The sequence below is a fragment of the Halichoeres trimaculatus genome, unplaced genomic scaffold, assembly GCF_033239565.1.
Source record: "Halichoeres trimaculatus isolate MK-OKI-2021-1 unplaced genomic scaffold, fHalTri1.1 fHalTri1_scaffold_11, whole genome shotgun sequence".
NCBI lineage: Eukaryota > Metazoa > Chordata > Actinopteri > Labriformes > Labridae > Halichoeres > Halichoeres trimaculatus.
In genome coordinates this window covers 22,756,986-22,774,794 of record NW_027437189.1, presented here as the reverse complement: position 1 = coordinate 22,774,794, position 17,809 = coordinate 22,756,986, and the positions used below count along the sequence as shown (strand labels likewise).

Genomic DNA, 17,809 nt, shown 5'->3' with positions numbered 1-17,809 from the left:
ACCTTTTCTTTTCTTTTCTTTTCTTTTCTTTTTTTTAAACTTTCTTTTAACTGAATTATATTCATCTTTAATCATCTTGTTAGGTATCAGGTAACAAGTGCTTCAGCAAGGCTTTAAAAATATGGAAACGGTTTAATATGATGCAACTGTAATTCCTGCAAAATTACTTAGTCCTCTGAACTCATTAAAAAATCAGGAATAGGAAGAACAACGTTTAATATACATAAAGCACCAAATTCACATTACAGTTCAACATCCTTGAGGTAGAATCATTTCTTAAGACCATTTGTTATATGCTTTTAAATTAAACTACCAACTATAGATTTAATTGTTAATTTATTATTAATCAATCAATACCTAATTTTCGTTAAAAAATTACAATCTAACAATAACCTCCATGTCATCAATGCACCTGAACGAGGCAGCTATATATATATATATATATATATATATATATATATATATATATATATATATATATATATATATATATATATATACAGATCTATTTGCACTGGATGTACATTATAACTACTAAGGTAAATACTGAATGAATAAAATCACTGCAGTACAAAAGTGGATAAGGTGAGCAGGAATATAACAACCAAAACAGCACTTTGTGCTAATTTCTTTTGTATGAAAAGTGCTCTATAAATAAAGTTTGATTGATTGACAGGATGAATACTTTTGTAAAAAGGATAGAATAGAGTATGTAGTGCATGAGGGCAGAAAAAGAAGATGCTGTTAAAAATTTATATTAATGCTCAGTTATAATATCAGTTTAAATTTCATGACCACAAAATTCAAACATTTTATATCCATTGTTACGGCTGTGTGTGTGTGTTCCCTTTCTCTCCTGCTTGGTTCCAGGTGAGGCTGCTGATTACCAACGAGGCTCACCTGGTTTCAGCCTTGAAAAGCTCACTGCAGCTTGCAGCAAGAGAGGTTTTTGAGCTGGGGACTGCTGCCTTGCTATCGCTCATCGGGGATGTTGTCATGTTGTTTGTTTAGTGTTTAATAAATTCCCCTTTTGTAACCGTTTAAGGTGTTTTGTATGTGTTAGTATGGATCATTTATGGATTGTTGTTAGCCCCATAGGGCCACCTTTTAGTTGGGCTGTAACAAATGGGGGCTCGTCCGGGATCTGAATGTCCATGAGGTGTGGTATGCCTGTTTTTTAGTTTTGCTTTTTGTGACCTTTTGGGTTAAGTAGTCTTCTGTTCTTAGAACATTCATTAGTTGTTTGCTTTATTTAAACCTTGTTTGCTGAGCACCCTATTTAGTTAGTTGCCGGGCAGTGAAGAACTTGCCACTTTTTTATTTTGCCTTTCTTATTTTTGGTGGTAATCCTGAGGAGGGGGCACACTTGTGCTTGGAGTACCGCCTACTCTGAGTTCAGTGAGGCCTCGAGCTCGGCAAGCCACTGAAGACTAGGTAGGTGAGTTATCTTTGTAGGCAGGATTAGGGTGACTCAGGTAAGTTTGGTAAAGCAATGGGTGTCTATGATTGTGAAGACTACTTTGGTTTGGTCACTTTGTGTGCATCTACTTTTAAGTACTTTTGTGTCCTGTAACTTATGGTTTGTCTTGTTTTGGGTGGTAACTGCACTCCACTTTTGTTTGGTTACTTTGGTTGCTTCTTGGGTGCAAGTTGCAACATTTGTGTGTAGTTGTGGCTACAATGTAACCATTTTGTGTGTGGTTGTGTGGTTCACCATTTTGGTAAAGACATTTCCTGTTACTCGTCGTACTTAATTGTAGAGTTTTTCTTTCATTAGGACTGGTAAGTCACCCTACAGATCTGGGGGATCTGTGGTGGTGGGTGTGGCTTCCTTTGCCTCGCAAGGTTGATTTTGCATTTAGCAGTGACTTGTGTATCTTTAAGACTCCTGGGTGATCATTTTGTGTGGGATCTTGTGTGTGTGACTGTCAGTTAACGGCAACCACTTGGTAGTTGTGGCTACGTGTGTTGATCCAGTCGTTTGACTGCTCGCCACTTTGGTGTTGGTCATCGTAAGTTACCGCGTTAGATGTTTGATAATTGTGTTTTGTTTTTGTGTGCACCTCATGGTGGTAGCCAGTTTTGTCGTCTGTGGGAGTGGCAACCACTTTTTGGCTACCTTTTTGGATTGGTGCTGCATTTTTTTTAATGAAGCTGCAGCATATTTAGCTGGCCCTTTTTGATTATGTTTCCCATAATGATTCATCTTTTAACACCTTCTTTAGCAGCAGTCCTGTAAGTATTTTTGGTTTTTGATTTTTGTAGTGGTAGTTTTTTACTACAGTCTGTAAGTAGCACCATATTGAGTTATTTGAGTCAAGATTTCAAAATAAATGCTTAAAACACTTTAATTCAATGAATAAATGTTTTTTTTTTATTGTAATTTTAATGAAACTATTTATTCATTGGTTTTAAGGGTGGGGGTGTTACGGCTGTGTGTGTGTGTTCCCTTTCTCTCCTGCTTGGTTCCAGGTGAGGCTGCTGATTACCAACGAGGCTCACCTGGTTTCAGCCTTGAAAAGCTCACTGCAGCTTGCAGCAAGAGAGGTTTTTGAGCTGGGGACTGCTGCCTTGCTATCGCTCATCGGGGATGTTGTCATGTTGTTTGTTTAGTGTTTAATAAATTCCCCTTTTGTAACCGTTTAAGGTGTTTTGTATGTGTTAGTATGGATCATTTATGGATTGTTGTTAGCCCCATAGGGCCACCTTTTAGTTGGGCTGTAACATCCATGTAGTGTTCATTTTATGAAAGCAAATATCAGACTCAACAAATCTGCAAAACTCAGTTTTATGACTTATTTCCTGGTGTCACTCAGCAACTGTATGCATTGGTTTCATCACAGGGCAGGGTTTAGTAATGGCTATTTCTCAAAACCGTACTTTTGGTTAGTCATCTGTTTTGAGCAGGAACATATTCAGAGGTCAAACATTCACTGACATCATTTCTAGAAATATAAAATGCTGAAATGTCTCTTTTCACGTCATAAGAGAGGTCATGCTTAAGACCATGTATAGATAATGTTGAGCATTCTGATGACTGATTACATCTTGTTCCTACACAATGTATACACGGAGATGATCCACAGACTCGTGACTGTAAATTAAAGCAAATATTTGAAGTTAGTCACAACGTATTATTGTAATGCAAACAGCAGGAATTTCATGTGACTGTGACTGACTTATCAAACATTGTCACTTGCTATGCATGTAGGTTAATTGGGAGTAGGTGACGAGAATGCAATGCTTGGCTTATTTGTGCAACACAGGCCCAAGCTGCTCACAATATCCTGAATACGTAGTCTGACTGGATAAACCCAACCATGCATATTCTATAATCATTTATTTAATAAGTGACACATCGACTTGAGAGCCATGCAGTCTGATCAGCTGTCTTTCAGCTGATCAAAGTCTGAGACAAATCTGATTTAAGCCAGCATGAAAGAAGACAGTTGTGCAACATTTATTTCCTTATTGTTAAATTTATCTTGTATCAAATATCAGCTGCAGTATCAGATGTTGCAGGAAGTAACAGAAGCTTGCCGTTTTAGAGGAAAGAGAGTAAAGTAAACCAGATTTAAAGATGGAAAAGGAGTTTTGGTCCACATCCATTCAAGGCTTTCACTCCCTCAAGGGACCTGGCTTGTCGATACTACCACAACCCACCCAACTGCCACTTCTGGGAAAGTAGTGCAGGAAGAGGTGAGTCAGGTACATTTGGGACTGGATCTGTGTCTGCTTTTATCACCTGTCCTCTTTCTAGCACTCTCACTGATCTATCCTCAAGCCTAATTGTGTCTGCATAGTCTCCTCTGTGGCTTTATATCTGTCCATTATCAAGCCCTGTCCAATTTATCTCCACATTTCTTCAGTGCACCATGTCTGCTGAGCAAATCCCCCTGTCTCGGCTGAGCCATTCGGAGTGATCCCATAGTAAGAATACACAGGAGGAAAACAGAGGGAGAAGTGAGAGGGGCTTCTGCTTTCACAGGCAGGGAGTTTGGCCTCTCTGATACTTGAACAACCCCCTCCCTGCAGTGTTTAAAAATAACCAGCTCTTCATTTGACTGACCAGACAGACGGGGGACTTTGAGGGAGTATTATCACTCTGGAGTTTGTTCAACAACCAGAAAGACAGAAAACACACACACACACACACACACACACACACACACACACACACACACACACACACACACACACACACACACACACACACACACACACACACACACACACACACACACACACACACACCAGATAAAGAAGAAAGCAGGGTACAAAGTGAAAACATTGGTATGTGAGTAATTTAGACAAGGACAGAATTGACACAACTGTTTTCAAATACCAGTGGGAAACATTCGTTGAGATTTCTTCTTGGGACATTTTTTGATTGTATTTGCAACTGTTAGATGTTTTCCCACCTCAGGCCTGTTGCTCTAATGTTTATCTTTGACCATGACTGGATCAACAGCAGAGAATACATTTGTTTCTGGAGAGAAATCTATGAAAGGAGACTACTCCAAATACTATTCATTCTACAGATGCCACGCGAAGAGCTTCAAAGAAGTACCGCAAGTTACATTTGTGACTCGTCTACGTCTAAAACATGAGACTTCAAATTGCATAAGGCTGTATGTTTGAAATGATATGCTTCTTTTATGTGTTTATTTTTCCATAAAGGTCTGTGTATTTTTGATTATTTGATTTTAGCTCTGATAATTGATCAATACTCTCCCTACACCTGATCACTATTGGTCACTGTAGTTCCCTGTTGATATCTTCATGTATTGATGATACTATGGTACACATCTGTTTTTTGAACAGTTTTAAGATGATGCAATACAAATCAAAACACAACTGCAAAACAGATTACACAGTAATTCTTTGAGGGTAAGCTGCATTACTGGAAACAACATGGATCTCTGTCTGTTGTCTGATGCCCTCTGCTGGTCAACAAGAAAACTGCAATCATGAGAGCTTGGAGTAGTGCGCACACCACGAATACTTGAAAAACATTGTTTATTCAACATATACAATCTTACATTTCTGCTTGTGAATTCCTTTACTGACCATAATTATGGTGACGGTACATTTCAGGCCTACAGATGTGTAAAAAAATACTTTGAAAAGGCTGTGTCATTAAAAAGTGTATAAAATGGGTTCACTTAATTAAGAAATAATACCCCATTAAAAATAGATATACAATAAAAACAGGATTGATAAAAGACCACTTCTTTAATACTGTCACAATATGTACAACTAAGTAGCTTAATGTGTCCATGTGCAAGTAACAGATGCTCATTGTATACAAGTTAAATACACTGTAACAGAAAATTTGCTTTGGTGAGAGAATGTTACTATTTGCACATTTTCTGTGCTTTTTAAAGATTTTTTGTGTACTGTATGATTTGGTGCCTTTGGTCAATGTGGTGGAAACCCATAAGTGCAATTTTGCTATATTTTAAAGAAAAGGCACACTTGCAAAAGGAACTCAAGAATTGTGCTCTGCCAGGTCCTCCTCTAAACAAAGGAGACTCGGACAAAAGTGGATGAAGCCTGTAAGCGCAGAATAACCTGAGATTTGATCTTCTGTTATTCTGCAGTAGAAATGTTTTAAACCTTGACAGCTGTGAAGTAACTATAAAAAGAAACAGAGTGCGACAAATCTTGGGTCCGTATGATTTTCCCTGTTGGAGCCTTTAGATTGAAGGCACCAGATACAAGAGAGATGAAAATGAGGCTACGTTCAAAAGATAGCCTCAGGTGTGATCCAGTCTAGACACTACTGCTTGAAGTCATATGGTTTTAATCAAGAGCAGTGACTGTATTAGTCATTAGCTCAATATATGCTAATCATATGCACCCATGCTGTTTGAATGTGGTGATTTATCCCTTCTGGCCCTTTTTATTTTTGAATGTTGTGTCCCTGTTTCATCCTTGTACTCTGCTCTAAATGTCTCTCTTTAATTTTTCGATGCTGAAGTCACTTTCAGGTTCCAGTTTGGAGAGCGTCTTCCTCACACGAAGGGCCGTGAGGCGGGCTGGTGGGCTCTGGTACCAACACTCCTTCATGATTTTCACGATAGCTGACAGGATCTGGAAACACAGAGATTATTGTAAAAATGACACAGTAGAATGCAAATGCATTTTTTTGTTGTGTGACTAGAGTTTTGGGAGCAGGATCACGCCTCAGCTGTGCCTCTTCTAGCACTCGCGTAAATTCAAACCTTTTCCTTTCCCTCCCCTTTTTGTTTTCTTTCTTTTGATACATAAGGCTCTAAAGCCCTTAAACCAGAAACAGCCAGAAGTTCAAAGTCACATGACATCCTGTTGATGGTGACATCTTCTCTAGTAAGGCCGTGGCGACCCTTTGGAGATTTAAACACCTTCAGGAAATAAGAAGGTACTTATGTGATGTATATTTATGCGTGTATGTGTATTATCTGATGCCTACTGGATGGGAATGGAGCCGGTTGTGCAGACAGGGCCTCTGCTGGTCCACACATACCACCTTCTTCATCTCCTCAAAGCTGGGATCTAAGGGCACCAGGTCAAAGAAGGGAGGACGGTATTCTTCCACAATCCCTGGAAGGAAAAAAAGTATCCTGTTTGTGTTTTATCTCAAGTCGAGCAGAAAAACAACCAACAGTTTCTGCTAACTAGTAGCGTGCTCAGGTGAGAAAGAAGCAGAAAATCATAAATCACTGATTTATCTCCTCTTCCATTTCAGACAAACTGACATTTCTATCGACAAAGACCTGATTGGCACACTTGGAAAAGGAGATAGTCTGTAGTGGGAGTTTTGTGAAGTATGTTTGACTAAACAAGAAAGTAGCAGGAGATATCAATTCCCTGGCGTCCACACCGGGATGGAGCAAAGCCTGCAGAGTGTGTGTGTTGTATGAGAGCACGGGCATGGGCACAACAAAAAACCTCTGTTTATGTTGACTAAGTGTGTTTGTGCGTGGTTGTTCATGCGTTGATGTGTGTTGCATTTCCAAATTGTGTGCACTGGCATCTGGACTATGTACAAGTGAGTGCTGACACCAGATAAGACTGTTTATAATTACTGCAGCGCTAATCATGAGAGAGGATAGTAGAGACAGACAGACACAGACTAGGAAAACACTGGAGTGCTGAGAGACACGGGACTAACTGCCTCTTATGTACACTTGCCCAGAGCCAGGCAGACATGACAAAGAAAACAAAACTATAACATGGTGTGGCTGGAGTAGATAGCTAATGCATCAACTGATTAAAGACTGGCTGATGTTTGCATAAACTGTGTACTATTTTATACATTTTGAATCGTTTCCTCAGTTGGGCTAAAAACAAACAATCCCACTCTCTCCTTACCATTCACAATGGTCCTACGGGTAATTTCCCAGAAGACCAGGCCCAGAGCCCAAATGTCAGTTTGCTTATAAGACTCAAAGACGTCCATACGAATGGTCTCATCCAACACCTCAGGGGCCATGTAGCGCTTAGTCCCCACTCTAGGGTTGTTGCCCACATCCAGGTAGTCATGAGACTGTGAGTGTATCACAGCCAAACCTAAGGCGAGTGAGCAAAGGGCATGAATACAACATTTTATCTAAGTGGTATTGCACAATAATGATAATCTACCGAAAAGCAGGGTTTAGACTTTTTTTTTTTTGAGTGGAATCATAAAAGAAAGAGTTATCTGGACAACTCTGAGCCCCACCTAGGTCAGCAATGCAGCACTGTCCGTTGCGCTTCACCAGGATATTTCGGCTCTTCAGGTCTCTGTGGGCTATAGCTGGCTTTTCCTGGGAGCTGACAATCTCAGTGTGGAGGTGGACCAGGCCACAGGCCACAGACAGGCACATCCTCAGGCAGCTCTCCGGCTCCAGGCTGCTGTACTGCAGGAAGTCGTACAGGGAACCCAGCTCATGGAAATGAGTGACGAGCCACAGCTGGGTGCTGGAGTTCTTCGATGTCATGTCAGAAGCTATGAAACCTAAACACAGAGCATTAGTGTCAAGTTGATATTTCCCTCGGTATTAAAGAAACACATCACAAAAAAAACTCTTGCTACTGTTATGTTTACCCAGTATGTTGTCATGTCTCAGCTGAACAGTATTGTATATCTCAGTCTCTCTGAACCAGGACTGCTCATCTCTTGATGAGAAGATCTTGACGGCCACACTCTCCCCCATCCAGGTTCCCCTCCACACCTCTCCATACCTGCCTTTACCTGGACCCAGAATCACAAGTTAAATAGCTACAAATGAACAAACAAAGCATAGAACCACTGCAGTGTCGAGGAAGGAGACTCACCAACACATTCAACGAGTGAGATTTGTCTAGCCATAGTTCTTTGGACCAAATATGGCAGCCCTGTGCCACTTCCTGATGTACAAAACTCATCAAAGATATCCTGAAGAATGGGACAAAGACGCAGAGATGACAATATATGAAAGATGAAACAGCAAAATGCTTGATGTTGTAGTGATTAGTGTTATTTTTAACTTTTCTTACTCCATATGTTGGGTCATCTCCGTTAGGAACCTTGAGCACAGTTGCATCATGGTCTTCGGGATATTTGGGTCTGCAGAGTGTACGTCTGAAGCGCAGGAACAGCACCAGGCCGCACACGCTGGCAGTCGTGATCAGCAGCAGCAAAGACACTGTGATCCACAGCTCCGGACGACTGGCATCTGGAGGCGGTGTTGTTGACTCTCCATCTGCACACACATCAGCCGTCAGACACATGCAGACACACACATTTTTAAAACTTGTGAAACCAGTATTATTATGCTCTAAGTAGCCACAAGGGGGAACCAGTTACTATCTGGAGAGGAGCTTGGAATCCAATAAGAGCAAAGTAATGCACTGAATTAAAGGATGATTCTTAGAGGACTAAGTAAGGCTGGGCTACCAAGCTCAATACCACATGCTTAGTGTTTAAATATTCATTGTTAGGACTGTGAGGACTGACCGATGCCTGGAGGTGGTGTGGTGTCAGCGTTGCAGTAATTCTCTCTGCAGCAGTGAGCAAAGACTCCCTCGAAGCGGGTAAAGCACTGCTCAAAGTAGACTGAATTGGGGAAACAGCCCCACTCCTCGTTGCCCTTCGTGTAGGTGTAGAAGCAGATGTCATCTCTGCACGTTCCATTCGTGCATGTATTTTTTTCATTCTCACACTTGCACACCAGCTTCCCATCGTCTTCGGAGTCTGACATACAAGAAGCACACACGAATGATGTTGAAAAAAAGGCATGGTAACAAAGTTCCTACATACCAGTCAATGATAACTTAGTTGAGTGATACAGTATACTTTTAAGTAAACTGATCCTTCATCAGAGGGAAACCCCAGTGGAGGAGCAAAGAGAAATGCTAACGCCATCAACACAGTATCAAGTAGATGAGAGAAACTTGTGAAATCCCAGTAGGACAGGTATTTTTTGTTGAATCATACGCCAGTAGTACACAATGAACCTGAATGTAACAGGAAAATAAACAATGGGAATTATACGAGGTGGCATCAACGCAATAGCTCCTGTCACATGAGACCTTATTTTCCTGACACTCTTTACACCATTCACGTTCTGTCTTCTTCTCTTCTGTAGCTGTGGTTTGTGCTGTGTGTGCTCTACCACCGGTTAACACAGGCAGCTCATGCCAGGTATGTATTGTACTCTGCCTGTCTGTGCTTGTTCACTAGAAACCGCTCTTATTGTTTTACTCTGGGGGGTTGGTAAGTTCTGTGGAATACAACAATACAGATGATGTTCAGCTGAAGGAACAGGCCACAGAACTAAAACCTTGGAGTTGGTTTCTTTGAAATAAAGGGAGCATTAAGTGATTCTTATTATTCATTCATATTATTATTCACTACATCTGACCGTTGACTCACCTGCTCGGACAGCAGAACCCCCAAAAAACGCCCCAATAAGCAACACTGTAAGCAGAGCAGAGCTTCCCATCTCTGTAAAACAGAAACATGATGAATATTAACAGTTCATGCAACACGATTAGTCTTTTAGATACAAACTGATTTATGAGAAACGAAGATTTTATTTGTGTTACTCTAAAAAAAAAATAGGTAAATTCCCAAATACTTTCTCTTCTTTCATCCTGAAACTTCATACTGCGATGTACCGTAACTGAATATATTTTTTTCATTGAGGGAAAGGATCTAATGCCTGCACTCTGGCAGAGGAAGCTGTGAGGTCAAAAACAACAGTCCTAGGATCCAGCCTGTCTGCCTGTGCTGTAATTGCATGGGGTGGGGAAAAAAAGGGGGCTTAGGGGAAGGAGTCTGTAACAGCACTTCAGAGTGTTTGTGTATGTGTGCTAAGACTGTGTGCAGCGCTGTGCTAACCAGGCTCCAGGCCTGTCGGCTCCTTGACTGCCTCGCTCGCAGAGTAAATATTGATGGCTACATTTCCTGCCATTGAGTGGCCCCACCCGGCTGGCCGGCGAGACTCAGGTCTGCTCATTGTTTAGGTCGGCACAGCTAAGGGTCACGCAAGCAGGAGGGCTGTGGTATAAGACAAAGCCACTCGAGTGAGCAAGTTGTCTCACAGGTGAACTTAAATCCTGATGCTTTACTTAAAGGAAATGATAAAACGTATCTGACCGATGTTAAAAATTATCCATCAAAAACTACATGTGTGTAATATTTGTAAAGTCATAAAATCATCAACAGTGAGCATTACATAAACCATAACTTAAGGGAAGCAGACACAGCTTTTATTTATTTATTTTACAGAAAAAATACTTTTTAAAATGTAAGTTTTTTTGTATTCTAGTTGTATTCTAGGGCTTTTTGTTTTTACTCCCCAAAATTACCCTGCTCCAAAAACAAACAAAAAAAAACCCCTTTCTTTTATCTCAAGCCTATTCATTGTTATTCTGAAGGCACCTTTATTGTTGGTTTCATATTTTATTGTGGTTTTTCAGAGTTTTATAGCAATGTAATGGAACTAGATGTATGTTGTATGCATGCTCTTTAGATTGTGATTGTGAAACCCTCAATGAACAACACACCAAGTAAACGCAATGGTGACATATAAAATAATAAGACTGCTTATATCCTGTTTCATCTTCTGTGATCTGTACACAATGTAACTCTCCAGGTGTGTCCTGTTACCTCAAAGCTGGCTGAATGAGCTCGGATACATGAATCCCAAGTGGCTGTGAACAAATGAAGTCTCAGCTACACCAGCCCAGAATTAACATGTCAGTCTGAAGGTGGTAAACCATATAAGATGGCTAAACTGCGTAGAACAACTTGATAAAATATCTTCACAGAAATCAAGCTGAAAGTTAAAGATTAAGGCCCCTGAAGCAGAAAAAAACTTACTGAGAATAACCACAGGTTGCACTGATTACCTGCGACATGTTTCCTCTGCCCTAAAGGCAAACTTTCATGTTGTGAGAAAATCAGAGATAAGAGGGTCAAAAGATAAATGATACAAGAAAAAGATTCACTAGACTGATGGCAGCGCAGATGAGAACGCCAGAGGAACGGAAGATTGTTCATCACTTTAGAAAAAGAGTTTACAGTATAGATGTTCCCAGATGTTTATACACCATTTTAACCAGACACTGCATACAACTTCATCCTATATTTTCTATATCAACATACTTCTGAACCACACTGCACTGCAAAATGCCATCTGTCATTGAGGCTTTTTTTACATTCAGGTAGTAGATTATTAAAATACCAAGGCAGAAACTCTTTACTGATAAGTGTACTGACTGGTAAGGGCTGTAGCTTGGACCAGTTACTGCTGTACTTGAGGCTTAGGCTCAGTTTTGACTTTCGAGATCTTTAGAAGGAATAGGAAGATGGAGAGGAGAACTCTCTCCTTTCCTGCCTGACCGTTGGCAGATATTTTTGTACAAGGTCTTTATAATTTATTCAGATTAAGGCAAATGTATGCAAGTGTGTTCAAGTACAGCCTTGTTCAGCCTTAAGTGATGCAACTATTTGCGTGTTTTCCTTTAAGAAATATAAATGTTGCAAGCAAAAGCGCTGTAACATACACAGAGTGGAGTACAGCAGAACGTAAAAAGACCCATTGAGGGGAACATGTTGGTCAATCTTTGACAGACATATCTCTAGGATGCACCCAGGAAAGTATGTGAGACGCTACAGTTAGCCTTTACTGTTGATCACATTCCAAGCTGTGACTTCAGTGACTCATCCCCTGGGCCCCAGATGTTCAGTTAGCTACAATGCTGATAGTGGGTGGGCTACTGGCATTTTTGAGTTATTAAGTCTCATAACATAATTGCCTTAATAATAAATTATACACATTTAAAATAATATTTTGTGAGCCTCATAGCTTAATTGCTTGAGTCAAAGAAATTGAAATAAAATAAATGAGGTAACAATAAATAAAATATTATAAATAGTAATAAAAAATAACAAATGTACATAAAAAATGCTATGTAGCCAATGGTTAATTGGACATTTTAAGTAATCCCACCACGGTCAACACTTTGGAATTCAACACCTTTCCTTTCTATAATAGACTAGAAAAGCACTCAGAGAGCGCAGACCTCCGCCAAGCATATTGTGATTGTCACGCAACACTTTAGTCCTACTTTAATGTTATACTCCCTTTCAGCAGACTGTCTGCTACAATTTGGTGTTACCTGCAGGTTTGTATGATAATTATTGACTTGACAATGTTGAAAGTTATGATGACCCAGTACATATTTCATATTTTGGATCTTAGTATCCAGAATATTGCCAGGATCTGGATCATAGTTTTACATCTGTCAGAAATTATGGTGACTTTGTCTTGTATCATTTTGCAAAGCAATCCGACTATTTATCGTGGAGTTATATACACATATGGTGAAAACAGCCCTGTCTCACAATGATAAAGAATCTTTTAAAAAATTCCTGGATCCAGACAGTGATCAAGATCACCTCCAGAATTAAATCACTTTATTTTATCCTATTTGGGCATTTCCTGAAAATTTCATGAAGATCTGTTTGTTACTTTTTCAGTTATGTTGTTCACAGGGAAACAGAAAAAACAAAAAAAGAGACAGACAAACTCTCCCAAAATCATAACCTCCTTGGCGTAGGTAACTATGAGAACTCATCTTGGACTCAGACTCCGGTAAAGGGGGCCAGACTCAGACTAGACTCTAATTATTCTCTGAACACTGAGGGTTTTAAACTTCACTCTGACTCAAGGTTGGTGACTTGACGTCAACACTAGCTAAGACACATTTTTGTATTATGCATTCAGTCATTTGTGTTTTTGGGCCTAAAATGTGTGAAAAAAAAAACAATTTTTTTAACCTCTGTTCATTCTGGTGCAAACTACATAAAATGATGACATTTTGTTGTTTAGTCAACTAAGTGTGCACATATATACGTATCTACATATTTTTGCCACTTCAGAGAGTTCGTTGCCAGTCTGTTTCATTTTAGCATAATTAATCAGATACATCTTTGTCTACAAGCTTCAGAGCAAAACCTTAAACACAAATCTTTAAGTAATAAGAAAATGCAGAGTTGTGAACTTAACGGAATTGATTTGAAGCTAAGGTTTTACACTCTTAATATGCTTAAGTAGAAAGAAATTGATTAGACAAACTTTTCCCACAGCTTCATTCAAATCAAGTAGACAATCAGACTCACACAGTCACATCAATTTGTCAATAAAGATATACTTTAAAAAAGACCATATTAAAGCATTCTCATAAAATAGCCATCCATCCTCATGTCTCTCACAGTAAGCAAGCCTTACTCGTGCTACACATCTGACAGAAGAACTTCTACGTCAGCGAAAAAAAACTACGGATATCCTGCTTTAGTTTTGATTCATCTAGCATGGTATATTTTAGCAGCAGCTACAGGAAGGCTTCACACTGCGTTCTTTGTGTCTGTCAGTCGGTCAAATGTCACTGATGAGAAACCAAAGCTGACAGTGAACTGACACAGGATGTTCTAAAGGGTGTTTCTGGTTTATCAATCTGACAAATCAAATGTTAAATCCCTGCTTGATTAGAGGCTCCTGCATTTCATGTGAGAGATATAACATTTCAAAAAAGTATCTTGGAGCTGTCCTCCTTAGACTTAGCTGCAAAGCTCAAGTTTGTCACATGAGAACCAGCGGCACAAAGTCACTTAACCACATGTTGTATTTTACTGAAGAGAGAGCGACACTTCCTGTTTCATGCAGCCCACATGTCAGAGTTGGTTATTCTGTGGGTCCACAGAGAGGATAATCTAAACAAATCTCCACCCACAGAATCAACCTATTCTCAGTGGAGGAGCATGCATGTATCTAATTTCTTTGGCCATCAGTTTTATCATTCACAGGGTCACAACATAGGAAATCACATCCACCATCATGACTCTCAACCCCTGAACACTTCCTCTCTGAGCCCTCTTCTGTTTGACTCCGTTCTGCCCAACGCTACAGCAGCCTGACCCAAGGGGGAAAAGATCCATTGTCATCTCTTCCTCTCATCTACAGGGCTTTTACTCAGGGAGGCAAATCTCTCATTCCATCTGGATGACTGTGTGTGGTTAGAGTGGTGGATGGCATAGCACAGCAGCCTCAAACAGCTCCTCCACTGGGCCTCTTAACATCAAACCCCCTAAAACTCTGTTTCTGGAACGTAACTTAAAGCAGAGCTACCGTAAAACCTTCTATTATGTGGTTCAAAATGCAACATGACATCAAATTTAGTTCTTAATCTATGTCTCAACCTCACATTTAAAGCATGATTGTTCAGTTTAACCAGTAAAATAAATCTGTAATCCAGTGATTGGAGCCGTCTGCCGGTTACAGCGACACACTGATTGTATCTTCATTTTCCAGACAAAGCCAGGCTTGGCAAGCTCTATGGCTCAGTTGCTGTTTGCATGCTCTTACATGCATCCCTGTAGTGAATGCATGGCTGGGTAGGAAAAGGGATGAATATACCCTATAAACACTGGGTATGAAGAACAAGAATTTATAGAAACAAAGAAAGCCAAGTTTATGTTGGAGGACTGGCATCACAAAAATGATGTGATGGAGAACAATATCAGAGCCTGTGTGACTTCAATCATTAATGAGACACAAAAAAGAAGGATGTTTCCCACTATGTATGAGTAGAATGGCTGAATGAGAGAAACAAGTATATGCACTTCAAGAAGCTCCTACAACAATATGAGCAGCAGGAGGTATTCAGATCCAATATTTAAACTAACTTAAGAAGTTTTAACTGGTTATAGAACAGCATTTATCCACTACATTGATCACTGGTAATACTTCAATAAATTAAAGTTTTTAACTGATGAAACTTTTTATGCCTCCATATGGTGGATAGTTGCAAACTAGGTATATCAGAGATCAGTTCCGCTTAAATATTTTCAATGTCAGTCACCTGGCTGATCTTGGTCCTGTTTTATGCAGCAAATCTGCATATTTGGTGAACATGATACAAAGTGATAAAAAGAGGTGAACTTAAGAACGACAAAGCTGCAACTCACAAGGACAGATCACCGTCTAAAAACAAAAAAAAAAGTATAAAATATCTGCAAAATACTGACCACAAACCTTCCTTTGAAAAAAGGTGTGTTTCTCTAAATTTATGAAATACAGTATGTGACATGTACACAGACAGCTGCCACTCCTAAATATAATGCTTCACACATACATTTACTATTACAATTAAAGCATTGTGTTTTCTACTACTACTATGTGAAAATATGTGTCTTTGTATTGGCTTGGTCAATCAGTAAAGCTTGTTGAAAATTTAGATGTCTTCTTTCCTCTCTGATATGATGGAGTTAAGCAGGTTCGATCAACTTTTAACATTATTAAAGAAGTTTAAATGTTATGTTATACACAGATATGTTGTGATGTGTGATATGAACTTCAATACATTTGTAGACTTTGACTGCAATGAGAAAAAAAGATGACAAAATAACCCAAAATCAGAAAAGAGAAGTCAGTGATTATGAAAAAGGTTCATGTGATGCGTTCACTGTCTGCTTATTTGGATCAGGGAGACCACATCATGACACCTGTTGGTCCACATCTGGTAACACGTGGAGTGATGAAGAGGGCTAACAAATTTGACTAAATGGTCAGTATGAACAACTTAATTTAGTACTAAAGCATTTTGTAGGACTAAAAACTCTAAAAAGAGGAAGACAGATGTTTTACGTGTTTACCTGTTTTCTGCTTACCTTTTAACTTGACAGACGCGAACGCCACACGTTTCCCACATTAACGTTAGCTTGCAGCGTCCCACAGTAGCCAAAGTGTTTCAAAAGAAGGGAAAAAGGCTAAAACACATCTGGCTTCATTTCATCAATGAGGCAAATCTCCTTACTTTTCGTCTGAAGGGCTCAGCTGCAGATGTTTCATCCACTGAGAGCTCACATCCTTTCCTGATTTGCCCACCAACGATTCTTGGAAAAAGTTCCTCCGCAGTTTTCCTCTTTGCTGTAAAAACTTAAAACGGCTCTATTGTTTGATAATGGTGGTCCCAGGATGAGGATTGAAGTTAAAATATATGCCAAGAGAAGGGACAGACGACACTGCTGGCGGGAGGACGACAAACAGCGAACTGTAGCCTATCTCATCTAGGTCCAAATCTGCGCTGATAAACCGACAACACGAACCATCGTCGTCGGTTTGGAAACAGACCAGACTTCTTCCGCTTCCCAGTAAGAGCTCACTGCAAGTCCTTTTCCATTAAGTAAGAATACGTTTCTGTTGTTGTCTATGGTCCAGATTTCAAGGGAAGATTACATTTTTTAAATAGTACACCGTTTTGTCCCACCCCTTATTGTCCCGTACAGAGAGAGCCAGCTCTGCCCGGAATGTGTTCTCATAGCGGTTTTCCTGTTGCTCGCCAAACCTCTCATTTTCCTCTTTCCCCTGTGGACTGCTGTCTACACTGCACTGACAGGAATGTGCTTCAAAGACCCCACTTTGACACAATAACATTTTTCTGGGCAAAAACAAGACCTAACCCACCCCTCGCATCAACACGTTTATCAGTTGGGCTACTAAAACTCGTCTTAAAGATGAAGGACTAGTACATCTCGGTTTTTACAGCATGATGAACATATTAAAACATATGATTTTGCTTCGTTTGATAGATACAAATTCCTTAAAAAAATAAACGTAAACTACAAAACATGTTAAATCAAAAGTTGAGGAAAAAAATGAAAAACATATTTAAAAGTTAAAACTGCATTGAATGGTTTATTTTCACTTGGGAACAGCAAAACAAGGAGTAACCCCTGTAGAGAAAAAAAAAACAAACAACAAAAAGAAACAGATTTTTACCTTAAAAGGTGCAGTATACAACTTTTCAAATTTTAACTCTCGTAACTCTTTAAAAGTTGTGCCACTTAAATTTTGACCTCTTGGTGTATCAGGATTATGTATCATGCAGGCACTTTTTATCAGATGCCAGTACCGTTTCTTGTCCTATCCATATTGTTGTGTCTTTTGACAAGTCATTATCGCACCTGAAACACTTGGTCTCTGGCTGACGCTCACTCTGTCTTGAGGACCTTTAGTTGGCGCTCTCATGTCTGTTTTCAATAGAGGGTAAAGTCAACAGCCACTTTCCTCTCCTATCAATGTTAGTCTCATCACTGTTGTACGATGGATGTGGATTTAACTTATTTTCATTGCTGTCTAGTTGAGTCTTTCAGTGATAGCCTGATAGTTCTCTGTGCCACACACCAAATATTCTGCTGCAAAAAGTCGTCACTGGATTGAAGCAGGTGAACTTTGGAACAACAAATTAAGTTTTGCAAATCTAACTTGCTGCAGGGCTCCATATCATCATCCCA

The 17,809-nt window shown here is 39.7% G+C and overlaps 1 protein-coding gene across 1 annotated transcript; it reads right to left on the bottom strand.

The window, feature by feature from the left end:
- Window positions 1–5,056: 5,056 nt before the first annotated feature.
- acvrl1 (activin A receptor like type 1) lies at window positions 5,057–16,895 on the bottom strand. Its single transcript, XM_074681700.1, has 10 exons — window positions 16,184–16,895; window positions 9,881–9,952; window positions 8,963–9,199; window positions 8,503–8,708; window positions 8,302–8,401; window positions 8,072–8,218; window positions 7,706–7,981; window positions 7,357–7,554; window positions 6,455–6,585; window positions 5,057–6,096 (listed from the first exon to the last, which is right to left on the bottom strand). The coding sequence occupies exons 2-10, from the start codon at window positions 9,948–9,950 to the stop codon at window positions 5,950–5,952; spliced, it is 1,512 nt and encodes a 503-aa protein (XP_074537801.1). The 5' UTR covers window positions 9,951–9,952; window positions 16,184–16,895; the 3' UTR covers window positions 5,057–5,949.
- Window positions 16,896–17,809: the final 914 nt, after the last annotated feature.